We start from the raw sequence: 17,221 nt of genomic DNA on the forward strand, positions 1-17,221 counted from the left end.
CAAACAAACCCACACTACTTGGTTCAATTTTGATAAAGTAACTTTATTGTGTATAAAAAAATACAGGATATTTTGTCTTGCTTTATCTATGTGCCCTGCAGACAAGAGGACCAAGGCATGAGCAGTAATGATGTGGTTGATTTGTGAAATGCGCAACAAAAATTCGGCAAAGGAAACACTTGGATCATGATGACGATGATGATGTCAGACCTAATACCGTGGGCATGCCGATATGTCCGTGCGACAGGAACATGTGCAAGATATTCAGTACAACACTGGAGGCTCAAATGGGGACATGAAATCTGATACACATCAGTGCAAAACAGGTAATAAATGTTAAATAGAATCACAAAGCAGCATGAAAATAAAGAACACTGACACATATGATATGCAAACATTCGCAGTAGTGTGTGCAAGATTGTCTAGACTGTGGTACGTCACAGCTGGCTCAGCATCTGCAAAAATGTGATTGAGCGTGTCATCTCATGTAGTGTGTAATGGCTCGTAAGGTATAAAGAAGGGCTGCCTGTAGCCGGGCTTCCATCACTATTAGATTTGCATGAACCTGCACAGAAAAAAAAAAAAAAATAAGAATCATGTCATTACCTTCAGGTAACTAGGTGACACACTTTCAAGTCCTGTCTGTGACGCTTCCCTCTCTGATGACATTTAAAAAGGTAGGAAAAGAAAGGACACGCCGAAATGCCAAATTATTCATTCTTTGTTGAGAAGGTACCAAAGAGAGACGACGTGTTAAAATGTCAAATGATTTGTGACTGAAGAGGCCGGGTCAAGTGCATGTTTTAACTCGTTCATACCTTTTCCGAGTGTCTGAAGTGTCTCCAGCAGGCGTGGTAAACGCGTGCCGTGGTCTGCTCGGGGTGACAGGCCAGGGTTTTAACAAACACCTTCAGAGAGCGCTCCAACAACACATTCACGCTGCCGTAGTCATAATCATCATAGCTGCATATGCAGAGTGACAACAAAAGGTCAATGGCAGAGCAGAGGGAGTGTAAATGTAGCTGCACACATGATAGAGGAGTGTTATACTGACCGTATCCCGTAGAGGCAGTGGATGTAGTTCCACAGAGCTTTTCTCAGTGTGTAAGTATCCACACCTTCATGCATGGCCATCCTGTGGTAGGTCAAGTAGCTCACAACCTGCAAAGTCACATTGTGAATTGCTCAATTCGTCTGTTTTGTATTTGCAAATTAACTTAGGCCGTACCATTAGATCACAATGCCAAGGAATGATTACATACTCGACAAAAGTTTCTCATTACGTACTGCTCACTTTGTTGGGCTGTGTGTTCGACCCGCCCTAGAACCTGTATGGTTTGGGATCCACATTATGCGTGTGGAGTCAGGTCTGGATCGGGTTCCCTTTCGTTATTATGGCTCTCCGTAACATTACATGTATTACCCGAGTGGCTCTAAGAACACTCGCCGTGATCAAACAGCACTGATTATAATGAAAGTGCTGAGTGTGTAACGGAGAGCAGAGGTCACACTCTCATCTCTCGCACAACACAGAAAAGATCTCGAAGAACACAGATGATAGAATAGCAGCAATACAGTGAACGAGCAATCATTATTATTAGTTCAAAAGGGTAAACCGTCAGAGTTATCTTTATTATGCTCGATGAAACAAAACTGCAAAGCTGATTCTAAACCAGTTGCTTTTGTCATCTGTCACCGTGACAGCAAGCGGACTTTTAAGCTGAAATAACAAGTGGATTAGTCATGCTCTTTCAATCAGCAAGAGAGGAATAACAGAAAACCTGGAAGTGTTTTACCAACTTTCTTGGCAGGGACGATGGATTATACGCGGCCAGGCACAAGGGAGAAGGCTGGAGAAAGGTACTGTTTTGTTTTTACAACTTGTAAATTAATGTTAAATTGTTAATAGCAATCAGTTGTGAAATTGGTGTCTGTGCCTCTCGGCTCAGTTCAGGTCCGGCATTTCTCAGCTCTGCATGTATCCAAGCTTTCAAATAATAAACAAGTTTGGTTCAGTTCCAGGTTGCACATTTCTGGGTCTTTTTGGATTTGGGCACAAATTTTCAGGCCAGTAAAAGACTTCTGCTTGTGACCGCTCAATGCAATTCAATGTTATCTTGGGATCTTTTGTTGCAGCGAGACTAGTTTTTCCCTTCTGAGATCATGTAATTCCAAGGATTTTTGAAAATGTAAAACTGTCCAGAATTTCACACGAAAACAAAGATAAGATCAAAGCCTGCATGAGGAACCACTGCTCTACAAAACCCAAGTAGTTGCCACCCACTTGTTTTCCTGCCGCTGAACAGTTTTACTGCAACTGTGTAAACAAAGGTGTAGGTCCACGAGATCTCCCCCCCTCTTTTAAATCTCAGTTTCATCAAGATTACATTGTGTTTTACTCAAAATTCCCGATGCAGAAAGACCTGTTATGTTATCCACATATCAGTCGTGCACAGTTTTTAATCAACTCACTGGTGTTTACTTCTATTTGGTGAAATGTGACAGTACCTGGAATTTCTCATCCAGGAGCTGGCCCATGTCTGGCAGCAGTCTGTTTACCAGAGAGAAGCCATGATCCTCCCATGAATAGTCCTGCACACAACACACCAACATGAACACATCTTTGAAACAAAGCACAATGAACAGGCATTGGACACTGTAAAAATGTAGGAATAAAGAAAGTACATAGTCTAAGATGGAATACAAAAAGTGCTGCAAACTACCTGTGCTCTCATAGTGGGTGGTGCCTGCTCTCCTCTGGGGGCAAAGTCCTCATATCTGAACTCTGGTTCCTCCACCAGACACAGCACCAGGTCAGGCGGAGCTCCCCGCACCACCGCTAAACAAAAACAACAAACACAAAGTAGTGAGTCAACAAATGTTGTCCAACAGAGTGACGCAGGGGTAAACAGGCATACTCGTACCTGTTGGTATGCTCTCGCTCCTCTCCCTTTCAAACCGAGTAACCATCTCCTCCTGTGTGCACTCTTCCTCCTGCTGCTGCAGCTCCACCATCCTCTTCATCAACACCTCCACCTCCATCGCTCCGTCAACCAGCTGCAGAAGATGATCACAAAAACAAAGGGCTTACAATGCTTCACTGTTTAGCTTGAAATGAACAAGGTGAAGTGAACCGTGCTGCTACTAAACCGGTATGTCCAGTGAAACAATGCTGGAATTAATGAAATGCCTCCATAATCCTGTGCTGTTGACATTGTAGATCTGACAGACCTGTGATCAAAATGAAAGTTTGGCTCACCTCTTGCCTGCCATCCTCATGAGCAGGGCTATGAGGGCTACGAGGAAGGTGACTGGGTGAAGGAGGCTCGAAGGTGTAACCTCCAATGTGGTCAGGTTCAGGGTTCAAACCGCAGCCCCATACGAAGGAGGAGAGTGAGTGAGCGTGTGCCATCAGGACAACAGCATGTATTAGTTCAGCCAGTGACCAGGGAGGGTCTGCTCCAGGACACACCAGCTCCTGTAGAGCAGACAGGCAGATGTTGGTAAGTACAGCTTCAGGAAAGGTTTGTTGGATTGCTATATTGGTCATTTGGTTGGGTTTGATCCAGGATGAAATGTCTTAATACTTATCGGAGGGACTGCTGGTGTATGTTGCAGATATTTGTCTCCCTCTGGATGACCTGTAATGATTTCGGTGCCCCACTGACTGTTTACCTAGACCTGTCAAAATGTTCATGTGTCCAATACTTTGTTTTTCCGACCAAATACAAACAAGAAAGCAGTGAACCACCACTCCTGTCAGTAAACCCGTCCTGCGGCTCTTTTGCAGTCATACAGGGGTTTTGCTTTGCCTGTCTGCCCAGCAGACGTGCAGTTTTACAGAAAGGTTTTCTTGTTTTCCAAAATTTGTCTTGACTTCCACAGTTCCCCTTAACTGCCACCTCTTAAGGGCATTTCAAACAGCGGAAATTGCAATCTGCAAGCACTTTGATACCTTGTTAGAGCCACCTCCTGGTTAATAACCATCAATTAGCTCCATTTAAAATCCTCAGATACTTTGAGGAGCTCGTGGTTGTTAACTGTTATCACAAGATTTGTCCTTAGCTGACAATTCCTAATGACTATTCCTGCCCTGCGTTAGAAACTCAAGGAGTCAATTAAAGCCTAATGAGTTAATGACTTTACAAGAAGGTGGGTGCCAAACTTTGGCACATGCCACAATCACTGTTATTTGTTATTTTCTAAGTTCAGATAAAAGCATCAGTGCTTTAAGGTTTGAGGAAAGGTTAATTTTAATGTGCAGCTGCTGCAAGGTTTGTTTATACTGCTTTTCCCTAAAAGAATTAACAATATATGTAATTTGCTAAATAGTGTCCAAACTTTTGAGTACATCTTTATCTCCTACCTGTATTGTGGGAGTAAACAATTATTTTTCTCCAAAGACACCAAGTTCTTTTGTTAATTTTGCTTCCACATGAAATTATAGGGACTGATTTCTTTGTATAGCAACAGTCAGATTCTTTAAAGCAGTTTAGCTATTGCAGTGTCTGAAATCACTTCCTATGGAGTAAATCATGGACTACATTTACTGTTAACCATTTATCTAAATGCAGGTATTATGAGTAACATTTATACTCCATACAGTGTCCTAGAAATTTCCCAAAATGGCATATAAAAGCAAGTGTCCACAGAATGCACTCTGCTTCCCACCCACAGTCCTTTGAATCACATTTAACAGGGAAAAACTGCACTTGTGCATGATGTTAAGTGTCTGGAATACTAATTCACTGCTCATTATAGGCTAAATTACTAATTGTCTACCACACAGGGAATAGTGAGTGAGTCAGTGAGGGAGTGATGTTGGATGCAAGTCAGAAATGTAATGTATTAAATTATATTACGATTATATGACAGCGTATGAGCAAAACAGAGGAGTTGGAGTGAGACACAGGGGAGTGAGTAGGCGAGTGGGCGATGCGTCTGACCTGGATGTGCTGCTGGGTAATGAGCCAGGGTCTGTGTGCCAGCAGCTTGTTGAGTGTTTGCAGGCTGCGCAGTTTGGTGGGAGCGCGCTCGAGGCCGCTGAGCCAGCTCTCCTCCCCTCCGGCCTCCAGGAAACCAGCGCTGTGCTGCTGCACCAGGTACGAACAATGGTGTCGAGCTGCAGCCTGTCAAATATCAGGAAGGGTTCAAGTTACTGCGAGGACACAAATATGCTGCCACTTCTATTAAAAACAAAGCTTTATTAATGATCAGTCAAAACTGCATAATGCATAAGAACTGTCCAATTACATAAATATCAAGCGCTCAGAGGTTAAAGCAACAAACTGAACTTGTACAGGTAGATCACTGTGAGTCTAAGACATGGCACTTCTGAAGTGACAGGGGAGCTAATGTGATGCATATATGAGTGATGAGTCATTAAATGTTTATGTAGAAAGCTACTAACAGCCTTTGGCAGACCTGATAGTGACTTGCTATGATACAGTAGTTGGATGTCCCTCAGGGAAAAAAATGACACATCAAATTTCATGACTTTTCTACAACTGACGTCTGTCAATGTCCTTTTTTTAAATGTGTACTTTTGCTCTTAAATGTACTTACAGACACTGAGTGGGATGTCTGACGATGTTTTTCAACAGTAGTAGTCCCTCAAATACTTTTCAGAAAGTCATTACATCTAGTAGCAGGTAAACTTTACAAGAAATGTTTTTGGTTTTTTTTTAATTTGGATAATTTTATATACCTTTCCAATGTATTTGGAGTACACTGTTCAATACTCTGATATACAGCATAAGGTCATGTATTAAATCTTTGACCAGCAAGTCAGCTGTCAGTCATAGGACTTTTGTTTAATAGATACTAAAACACTGACGAGGCAATGACCCCGGACACAACTCCAAGGCAAAGCATCATAATAATACAAATGACGTAATGTAGATCATAGAATAAATATCTAATAATCCAATAAACTTCTTGCATCTCATCATAGTCCACAAGTTTTCCATTCTGTGTGTGCACTGCAAAAAAAAAAAAAAAAAAGCCATGGTGTTCATACACAGCCACCAACTATGTGAATGGAAAACAAACAAAAAACACTATTCCAACATGTCTGGTACATGTTCATGCTTGTGCACGATCATGCTCTAAATAGCAACAATCTTTCTCCACCTCTACATTAACAAGTAGTTTGATTATAGTTTGATTACTGATGATAAGGCTTTACTGTCAGCGCTTGCAACAGTAACAACACATCTAAATCGCACAATGAAAGGTTGTGTTGTAAAAACATCAAAAGCTTATTGCTGACGGTTCACTCAGAGGGCCACTTTCGATAAATCAAACACTGTGGTGCTGTTCTGTCCTAAAACCAATGGAGGCAGGGATTACCTCAATAAAGCCACAATTATTAAATATGTGAACACAAAGAAACAACACCTAAAGACACGTTGGCACCCTTGACTCAAACACAAAAAGAAAACACAACAGCTGCAGAGTTATTTTGAACGTTCAGGCTGTTACTTATGTAATATCAAGTCTAGGCTGGGGAAGGGTAATGTCACTGTACCTGCAGCCCTTCACAAACCAGTTCAAAGCTTTTGAGCATTTATAGCTGTTGTTAATGCTGCTTCGTTTACCACAGAAAGAAGACAAGGCAGAAATAAACACAATATACAACCAACGCTCGCTACCACTTAGGCACCTTACAAACAGGCTACACTATGATCAAAAAGTAAGAACTTTTCTAATTATAATTTAACCTGAAGTGTCACAGCTTGCACCAGTAAGCTCTGCAAAAAACAGCGGGGGGAAAAAATCTAAACAACAATCACCATTTCTGTTTATAGTGCCAGGTTATGCACTATTATGCAAGTCATTTCTATTCATCTACGCCATTAATGTTAATTGTGTGCGTGTAGTTTCACTGTATTCAGTCTACAATGCTAATGATACACTTTTAAAGGTTAGCATGAATGGCATGTATTACATGAGCAGGCTAAATAAACCAAGAGACACATAGTTTACTTGTCATTGTAATACACTAACCAGTGCGACAATATTTGGTATCTGCCTCACATAAGGTTCTGCATATTGTGTTGCTTATTAACACAGCTTAGTCAATCAATAAAAAAAAATTGGGGGACAGCTTATCCAGCTATAGTTAGTGATTAAACGACTACGATCAGCTTCATATCTTTAATAAAAACTGTATTTGTTAGATAATTTCTTCATTTACTTTTATTACTGTTTTACACTGTGCTACAGTTGACTTTTGTTGTTTACGTCACAATTACAGTGACAACAAAGAAAGTAAGTGGTTATGCAATGCAAAGAACTCAAGCTGATGCGAGTCACAACAGACACGAGGGTTCATCGTCCTTGCAGATCCAAAATAGTCTTTTGGAAACTGCTGACGCCATTTTATATTCAGCTGATTGCAAAAAAATAAAATCAGTTGCATTATAAGCAGAACTTTAAGAAGAACTTTATTCTCTTAGTAAATGTAGGTAAAGTTGTACATTTAGGAGAGCACACAAGTGCCGTAGTGAGCTTTATGAGGGTTGATCTGGCAGATAGAACTGCTTAGAAATCACATATTTTGTTTTCTTACCATGAGAGCAATGTAATGTCTCCAGTGACGAGGCAAGGGGCCGTCCAGCTCCAACAAAGCATGCTGGGTCCTCAAGAAGCAGCTGAGATAGGACGGGTGCAGCGCCATCACCATGGTGATATGGTCCACACGACCCAGTGATAGAAACGATTCAATGAGGACCTTCTGGTTCGGCCCTTCTTTCAACATCTAAACAAGAAGAGTAGGACAAAAGCACATGTTCAAAACTGATGACGATTCCCTGCCAATTAAACTCAAAGTTTCTTATTTTCTTATGGACACTTGTGGGCCCGAATTTATGTAAATATAAGAATCCACTTCTTAAAGTTGTAAATGTGCAGCCTTGTGGAGGCAGAAAATATCCACAGCTGATATAACACTTTCTCCAATGGAAAACTTGGAATGAGTCACATATGATATTGGCATCAGTCATCAGCTTTGGCAACACAGCTCTGGTGTTGCATGTCTTGAATGCTGAAGCAAGAGGCGCTGAGGTATTGCAGCAGAATAGTTAGCCGCACTACTTCTGCTATAGCTCTTTAGATCTTCGATAGGTTAGTTTATGAGATTCAATTCAATAAAAACTCTGAGAGAAAAAAGGGATGATGTCAATGTGTCAACAAAGACAGCAGACTGAGCCACTGTGGGGAAAAAGGAAACATTCGGAATACCTTTACTGTATTATGCAAATATTAACATCTCTCACAATTACATTTAATCAAATTACATTTCGAAGAATGGAAAACAAAAGGTAACAGCTGGCACAAATACGTAATCAGCGATTTGTCGGTTTATCATGACGGTAGTCTGCAACCAACCATGTAAAATCTTGGGATTAGACATGGAGGCCAGCTGTGAGCCACCCTGATACCAACATGTGAGACTACTTTTCTAATGTGTGGAGAATTTCTCATCAGTAAACATTTCTAGGCAAAGGAAGCCTGTTGATCAACATGCCTGGGCTTGAGCACACAAGCAAAAATAAAAATCAACTTGGTTTGACACCAACACAGCATTTACTATTTAATTCTGAGATCAAACATATTAAGAAATATTTTCCATAATGCATGATCGATAAAATCAGCAAATGAATATAGTTTTTATTAGGTTCCATACACACCTCTTTTGCAGGGATAAAGGCACTTGGACCTGAGGCCAGGGCCCGAGGAACGTCGACTCCTTGATCCTGGTGGAAATGAAGACAGACAGTTAAATGAAAGCATACTGTAAAAAAAACAATTAATTTAATAAATAGTAAATCGGACCCTTATATACTTGACTTATTATGAGAAATTGTTATCAGAATTTACCCAACCTTAAAGCCCTGGATAATGTCAACAGATTGCTTTTTCTGTCTCACCAACAGCTTTGAAACCAAACATGCAGCATTCATTGTTACGCAAGACGAAGAAAATCAGCAAACTTTCATAACTGCGAAGCAGCAACTAGGATGAGTTTTGGCATTTTACACTGAAATATGACAACAGAATCCTTTGATTATTCTTCCACTATCAACTAAACTTGTCAGCTTCCCACTGAAATGACTCAAATCTGGATTAATAGACTACTTGACAAATGTGTCCAGCAAACAATCTCAACTAAACGGCCAACAATAAATCTCTATGACCATAGGTAGCACTTATGTAATATCTGCTGGGGGATAATTTAAGCTAAATTGACAGTCTGCAGACAGCTGAAACACCCTTGAACTTCATTGGACCGACTTTGACTGTAGCAGCTGTGCTGTAACTGGAGAGACGCGTTTCATAACTTGGAGCCGATAAAATGAGCATCAATCAAACCGTGCGTTAAACTCACCGACATGATCGGAAGAAAGGCAGCTGAATGCTACAAATAACCGCTTGTTGTGTCCGACAAAAGGCAAACGAAGTGAACGTGCGTCAAACCAGTGAGACTCTGTGCGCTACAGCGGGCCGAGGGAGGACTCGGGGGTGTGTCCGGTGTTTCTCAGAGCACCGGGAGGGGGCGTGTCCGCTCTGCTTGTTTGTGCACACAGAGCCACGGTCTTGCATCACCTTCACTTCACCGTCTGATGAAATATCCAGCAATGCGTTGATGATGAAAATGATCATCGGCTGATAATTGTGCGTGATCAGCTTCAACGTTACCATGACTACTGATCAATAACCCTAATATTTTCTTGTATTTATAAACGAAAAGTGAAAGCAGTTGTCCTGAAAATAAAGCAAACTGCGTATGTGCACGCATTTCTTGTAGGAAAATGTGCAACACTGCAGTTGAATTAGATTTTCAGCTCCCTTTGTGTTATTTAAAGTCTGCACACATTATGGATCAGGAACATCCCAACATTACCTGTGCGGTCCGCAGCAGCTCGGTCGCTCTCCCCCGGACCTCCTGCAGTGGACAGGACCTGGACAGCCGAAGCAGGTGCAGGAGGGTCTGTTTACTCAGCCGTGCCGAACCTTGCCGTGCCGAACCTAGACACAGCAGAACCTCCTGGCTCAGCTCCTCCAGAGCCGCTGCCCGCTCATCCTCGTCCCTGCTGCACAGCTGCGCTAAGCTTTTCGCCGTCGGGCCACCGTCTGATTCGGACTCGGACTGGTAGCGACATGACCGACCAGAACCGGACACTCGTCTCGGTGTGTTTTCTCCGTTAGGTTGGCATTTAAAGTCTGACACGGGTTTACTGGCCATGTCTGTGTCTCGACGTACCTGGGTTGAGTTACCTGTCACTAATGAGCTACTGTTAGCTTAAGTATCAACCGATGGCTAATCGTTAGCTTGATGCAAACATTGGCTTTCTTCGAACACTTGAGGTGTCCGTTGCCTCAATCTTAGTTCACTGCGCAATAATCTGCTCCACAAATCATTTACACCGACGCAGCACCTTCAGACTAACTTGTCTTTCTCATAGCCGGCTCCCAGCCCGTCTGCCGGTTAGCTCGCTTAGTTAGCCTAGCCGCTGTTAGCAGATGCTGCAAACTGTGTACGGCGTATTTACCGACGACACAAACACAAACGCCCTGAGCCGGTGGCTTTTGTTTACAGTGGACTCCTTGAACATAGCACAATGCAAGTCAAGTTTAAAATCAGAATGAAAGAGGCACCAAGAAGAATCTAGAGGATTCAGTCGCAGCTTCGTTCCGCTCCGGTTCAGATGCTGGAGTCCTCCTCTGCTGCGTCATCGTGACGCGTCCAAACTTTCCACTAATGAGCGCTGCGACAGGCCGCGTCATGTTTGTTTGTAAACACCTGGACTGTAAATAACTCAATTAACGCTAAAACCCATAAAGTCCATTTTCATAGCTCAGTGGAGTGCTGGTTTCTGGCTTGTGCCTCTATTAGTTGTCGTTTTGCTTTTTCAGGGCCTCTACCTCTAAATGCATAATGTTACTTTGCCAGAAGTTCTGCTAAAAATTTTTAATAATAGTACATCCAATCAGTTTTCTAAAAATGTTTTAAACGGCATACAGGAATTTCTGAGATGAGAGTTAATTTTTTTCGATTGAAAAAAATCTTATACAATGCCTTTATTGTCAGTAAACTGTTAGGTAATCAATTTACAAATTCTCCATCATTAACCAGACCCTTAAATATCATTCACTTGAAAAACTTTAAATGAACCAGAGAACAGCAAATGACAAATGTTAGCATGCCTGATGACGTAATATAGAACAATGGCTTTTTCCTTCAAACCTAAATGCAGCTGGTTATCGAAATGATGGGCTCATTCATTTATTTTCTGTCAATCAAATGATTTCAGTTTATTTAGCTCTACATTGCCCTCTCAACTGCACTCTTATAACAAAACCAGCTTCTTTCATTTGAGGGGAACTCGGCACTAGACTAAAAATTTGTCTTTCATTTTGTACTGATTATTTCCACCTGGTAAGATCTGTAGCACTTCAGTGTCTTTGTCACAGCTCCACTAATCAGTGGCAGCCAACTGAAACCCATGTAGGCCTTTTACTCCCAATAGACCATGTTTTGTAGCCTCAGACCATAGGCATATTTTATATTAAATTAATTCATCAGTGTATAACTCTTATTAGTGTCTGTGTGTTCATCTGTGTATATAATCTTAATGTGGCATACAATAGCCTCACAATTTTATGTTTACTTCCTGAATCACCTTTATTTAGGAAAATAAAAAACATCAACCTTATTATAAGACATATATCTTATATTAATTTACCTGTATATATATATATATATATATCATATATAATATTAGATATGTTTTTTTTTGTGAGGGTAAGAGGATAAAGTTGAAGAATGTAAGAGAAGAAAGAGGGAAAGTTGACAGACATATAAACAAACAGGTGATGTGCCGCTCCGTTTACATGACAAAACACAGACCGTCTGGAGTAACTTAAGCATTGTGGCAGCAACAAAGAAAACCCCTTCAGTGTACCGTCACCGTTTCCCTATGAGGGAAGACCTTTATTAACAAACACACAGGCTGGCTTTGGTGGATGACCTTCGGAGCGCACACACATACAAAGGCATGGTCCCCATGGCAACCGGCGCTTCGTTTTCCAGGAGACCCAGGGTCAGAAGAGGTAAGACCAAGAGAGGTGGAGACAAGAGGTGGACTGGAGGTTTGGGAGAGCTCAGGGTACAAGCAGAGGCCCGGGTTCACACACACACGGGTCCCTTTTCAGTATTTTACAGGAAGTAAAACATTTTTTGTGGGTGTATGTGGGTGGGTGTGCAGATGTATTGGAGAGTGTGATGTGAGTCCTCAGACGATTTTGTTCTCCAGCAAGGCGATCCTCTTCGACATACTCTCTAGTAAGACTTTGTCAAGGACAAAAACGTTGAAGACAGACAATAAGACAACAACATAAAAACCTGCTCTCTTAATATTCTCAGACTGTTTTACCCGTCATAAAGGATATATTTTTTTGTTAGTGCCTGTAGGGCATCTTCTACTTTCTTTTGGAACTTTACAAGGGAGTCGCATTCACAAGGGTCCTCCTCTGTGGGGTCAGAAAGCACATGTTCAAGTTTTGTGTTATGATCAGTGTGTACAGTGAACTACAAACAAGTATATCAAGTATTTATGTTTGTCTTTGATGCAACACTTCTGACCTTGACAGATGTTAATCTGCAGCTTCTTGGCAATCTGGGTCATAGTCTTGAAGTCGGCGGTGTAGAAGTAGTGCTCTCCAGTCGGCTCAGAGGCGATCTCTTTCAGCTCATCCTCAACTGCGTTGCCCACTCCAACAGCATACATCTTAAAGCCTGCAATGTACACAAGAATTTCCTCATCTGACTGGCATAAATACGGATTTTGTGTATCTACTTTCACAACATTCACGAATTAAGATGTAATCTTTCATCTTACCGTTTTCCTTGGCCTTCTTGGCAGCGTCTCCGATGTAGTCCTGGCTGCGTCCATCAGTGAAGACGATGCCAACCTTTGCAACTCCGGGCCGGGCTCCCTGACCAGCGCTGAAGCTGTTGTCTGACAGATAACGGAGAGCCTGGCCTGTCATGGTTCCCCTCTCCATGTAGGCCATCTTCTTCACGGCATCTTTCAGGTCTTTCTTGTTGTTGTGGCGGCCCAGGGGAAACTCCTGTTGGGAAACAGAATCCGGATATTGATAAGGGAGGGAAAGAAGTGACTTATTCTGGTGTTGCTGCTGGCGATAAACCTGACGTATACCTGTCTGACTGAGCTGGAGTACTGCACCAGTCCAACATGAGCCTTGCTGTCAGAGACATCCAGTTTGTCAATGATCTGGTTGATCCACTTCTTGACCAGCTCAAAGTTCTCAGGGCGCACGCTCTTAGAGCCATCGATCAGGAACACCACGTCTGTTGCAGAGTTGCTGCAAGCTGGCAATGTCAAAAGCACACGCAGAGCATGTTAACATGGTGGCACAATATTCGCACTTGGACAAATACCTTCAGACACACACACACACTCACCGCTGCAGCTGCGACCATCGTCCATGAGGGTAAAGCCATCTTTGCAGGCACACTTGTATGATCCTGGAGTGCTGATGCATACCTGCTCGCAGTCATGATCCCCAGTGGCGCACAGGTCCGACACTGTGTGTGTGCGTGCGTGCAGAACACACACATACACACAGTAGCATAGGTGCGCACACACACATAACAAAGAGGGGGTGGGTCGTTGGGGTTAGGAGGAGAAATAAAAACTATGTCAGTTTGAAAATGGGAAAATCTAGCACTGATTTTTAATGATCCACTGTGACCTGCAGGTGACCTCAGCCATTTGCAATATGTGTGGATGATGCACGAATCCAGTGGATCCTTAAAACAAACAGGTGGAAAAGATTGGAGTAGCCTTAAATAAACAAAATCTGTTTTGTTTTCTGTTCCGTGTCTAAAGGCGATAAACACAGGCTCGTCCAATAACAATCCAACACTGCGATCATGCAGCTCTGCCCTTGGATGAGGCGTCTGCAGCGAGACTGGCTGCTGCAAAGCGAGCAGCAGACAGCAGTCAAAACTGCCGCAGACTTGGAGCGCCGAAGGGCATCACTAATTAGAGGTTTAATGATTGTCACTAATGGATCGGTAATTACAGAAAGATCAGTCTCGCCTCTCGGTTATGTGAGAGTTGACTGAAGAACAGGAGCAAATCTCGTTCCAAAAGGTTGTTTCTGCCCTGATGCCCTCGTGCACTGGGAATTTTAAATAAATTTGAATGACTGGATGAATATACTGGAGGAGCAGAGGACAAAAGGGAAGGAACAATAAATTGGAATGAAAAGGATGACAGTCCTGACACCTTACCCTCAGTATAGGGAGGCCAGCAGACAGCTCTCTCCACAGGGATAAAGACGTGAATAACAATAGTCCCACCCTGACTTTATCTTTTGCAGCTAGCCTTGACTAATCCCTCTTTCCTTCTGCTTCCTCTGTCCCTCTCACTGTAAACACAATTGACTCAATACCTCTAATCTTTCCCTCTTTCTTCTCCCGCCCCGCTTACCACAGAAGGCTTCCTGGAACTTCTTGGTGAGCTTCTCGATGACGCTGTAGCTCTCCACGTAGTCCACGTGGTCATCCAGAGGATCACTGGCCATCTGCTTCAGAGTGCTCATGTCCACACGACCCACACCGATGGCAAAAATCTCAATGCCGGCGTCTCGTGCACGCTGAGCCACATCCTTCACATTGTCCTGGGGACGCCCGTCTGTCACAATAATGGCAACCTGTGACAGCAAGAGGTTGAGAAAATCATACACGGTGACTATCGGGAAGCTGGAATGAGGTGAACTGTGCATGTGAGAGCATCTTAAAATGTGCCAGACCTTGCTGATATCAGGAGATTTGACACGAGCACCCTCGCCGTCACTGAAGGCCACATTCAGGGCGAACTGGATGGCCAGACCGGTCATGGTTCCAGTGGACAGGGGCTCGATTTTGGTCACAGCCTTGACCAGTCCGGCTTTAGTGCGGTGTGTCTTCAGAGACACCTACAATATCATAATAGCACAATCAGCCAGGATCAGTCATATGAAGTGGTTGGAAAACGTGAAAACTTTGCGATTTCTAAAATCACATCCATACCTCATTCTTGACGCGGCTGGCGTAGTTGACGACTCCCACACGGGTGGCGTTGGGTCCAACATCCAGTCCCTCGATGACCTTTGCCAGGAAGACTTTAACTTGCTCAAACTCTGAAGGGCGAACACTCCGACTGCTATCGATAATGAACACGAGGTCTGTGGGACGGGTTTTGCACAAACCTGCCGCTGCATGTGGAGAAAAACGTATTTATTATGTAACCGCATCTTAATGGCTCATCAACATTTTATAGATCAATAAAATATTTACTATATTTATCTGGAAAGTTAGATGGAGGTAAAGAAACTGAGAAGAAGGGGGAAAAGTGGGAGGTGTGGGAGGAGCGTGGGGAGAAAGGGGGTAGTGAGAGGGGGAGAGGAGGGGGAGAGGTGATGGAAGCTGGGGAGATGTATATGTGAGGAAGTGGGTGGAAACAGAAAAACAGGATGCAAAGAGGCAACAAGGGTGGAGAGAAGGAAAGGTGGCTGCAGAGATGGAGAGAGGCTTAACCAGAAAAACAAGGGTGGAGGACAAAAAAGATCCAATGACCTGCTTTAAGTATACTGAAATAACCTCTTGCATAAATATATTGATAATGTGTTTCAGATTGACGACTCTGTAAATTTAACCCACTGAGAAAGCCCATGAGATGTGGCTAAAATTTCACCAATAGCTCAGAAAAATTGAAGCTTGAGTCGACCTTATTTTGTCTAAATTTACTCAAATTATGTGCACATTTTTGCTGACCTGTTGAAGTTTGCTTATATGTTTGAAAGAAACTTAATTTTGTGGCAATGACGCAGTGTGAGGTGAGGCATTTGTGGGCTCGTTACACTAATTGCCGGCTCACTAAAACGTCCAGTGTCTCTTAAAGATCACTGATCTCCCTTCTCACCCTTCACCTCTCTCCCTCCCTCCAAGTTTCCCTCCTACAGACTTCTCAATCTCTGAAACAACACACAAACACACACACACACGCCGGCAGCAACCGCCACACTCCGTCCTGAAACACTCACACAAACTGTGCACGTACATTATCCACATTCATAACCACTAGAAAGAACACAGAAAACATAATTGACTGTAACACTGAATGACTTGTCTCTCCTAATTGATTACTTACAATTCTGCCCATGAAAATGTGAAAAACTATAAAACTGTGACGCTGTATTTTCTTGCATTAACGGAATAATCACAGCGCTCTAAACAGTTATTCAAACCAATTTCATGGTTGTCCACAACAACAATATTTCCCTTTTCTCTCCAGTCGTGTTAATTCTGCGAGTTTATTTATGGTGCAAAAAGGTGCAGCAAGTTCACACACATCACACCAGCATGGATATGAGAAGAAGACTGGACTCTGACTAAAGAGAACCTGAAGAATTAAAAGTTGGCTCCTTGGCTAATGAGACAAACTGACTTTTGGAGGAATATTGCTCACCTGTTGAGACCAGTTTGTCATCATGAAAACTGTCTACTTTAAGATTCGTTGGTGTTAAAAATTAAATTCTAAGAGTGAAAACCATCAACAGCCTCCGAGTCCTCACCTGGAGTTAGGCTCAGACTTCAGGGGTTAAAGGTCATCGTCTTACCCATGGCAGCGGCCGTGCGAAGGTCAACGGCGGCTTGAGCTCCTATGAGGCCCAGTAGCAGCAGGAAAAACGGCGGGGCAGGCGTCATGGCGACAGCGACAAGGGGGCGACGACTAAACGCGGGGGTCCGAGCGCGGCCGCAGACGGTCCTAGAGTGAGAAGCAGAAAGGAGACAGAGCAGGGCGAAGGGAGTTCCAGGCGATGGGGACGGCCACAAAGTGAGACTGAGTGACTCGGAGCTGCAGGTTATCAATGCAAGAGCTTCACACACTCAGCCCACAGACGGCCCCCCCTCCACCGCTGCAGTGTGTGTGCGCGCGTGGATGTGTGTGCGTCTGTGGGAAAGAGAGGGAAATACCTGCTCTGGGAGGACCTGAAACGGTGGGCAGGGAAAGACAAACACACCTTGGTACGGCTGCGACGTGCAGGTAAGTGTGTATGTGAGAGTTGTAAATTTGTGTGTGTGCGTCCCAGGCCCAGAGTGTGTACAGTATGTGTGCGTCTGGCTGGGGGTACAGGGGCGGCT

General features: G+C 43.2%; 2 protein-coding genes across 3 annotated transcripts; both read right to left on the minus strand.

Moving 5' to 3' along the window:
• Positions 1 to 22: 22 nt before the first annotated feature.
• sesn2 (sestrin 2) lies at positions 23 to 10,738 on the minus strand. 2 transcript variants are annotated; one of them, XM_008290480.1, is made up of 11 exons: positions 9,908 to 10,738; positions 8,694 to 8,759; positions 7,574 to 7,762; positions 4,947 to 5,129; positions 3,260 to 3,478; positions 2,925 to 3,057; positions 2,724 to 2,839; positions 2,509 to 2,592; positions 1,055 to 1,161; positions 819 to 963; positions 23 to 565 (listed from the first exon to the last, which is right to left on the minus strand). In XM_008290480.1, exons 1-11 carry the CDS (start codon positions 10,247 to 10,249, stop codon positions 479 to 481), a joined length of 1,671 nt encoding a protein of 556 aa, XP_008288702.1. In that variant the 5' UTR covers positions 10,250 to 10,738; the 3' UTR covers positions 23 to 478. The 2 variants fall into 2 exon arrangements, with proteins under 2 accessions (XP_008288702.1, XP_008288703.1); XM_008290481.1 differs by lacking the exon at positions 9,908 to 10,738 and adding an exon at positions 9,392 to 9,521.
• Positions 10,739 to 12,299: 1,561 nt separating this feature from the next.
• Positions 12,300 to 16,783, minus strand: matn1 (matrilin 1). Its single transcript, XM_008290482.1, has 10 exons — positions 16,696 to 16,783; positions 15,107 to 15,291; positions 14,848 to 15,012; positions 14,526 to 14,748; positions 13,493 to 13,615; positions 13,227 to 13,399; positions 12,906 to 13,137; positions 12,650 to 12,802; positions 12,457 to 12,537; positions 12,300 to 12,349 (listed from the first exon to the last, which is right to left on the minus strand). The coding sequence occupies exons 1-10, from the start codon at positions 16,781 to 16,783 to the stop codon at positions 12,300 to 12,302; spliced, it is 1,473 nt and encodes a 490-aa protein (XP_008288704.1).
• Between the last annotated feature and the right edge of the window lie 438 nt (positions 16,784 to 17,221).

Source organism: Stegastes partitus, unplaced genomic scaffold (assembly GCF_000690725.1).
Source record: "Stegastes partitus isolate 25-593 unplaced genomic scaffold, Stegastes_partitus-1.0.2 Scaffold676, whole genome shotgun sequence".
In the NCBI taxonomy this organism is placed as follows: Eukaryota; Metazoa; Chordata; class Actinopteri; family Pomacentridae; genus Stegastes; species Stegastes partitus.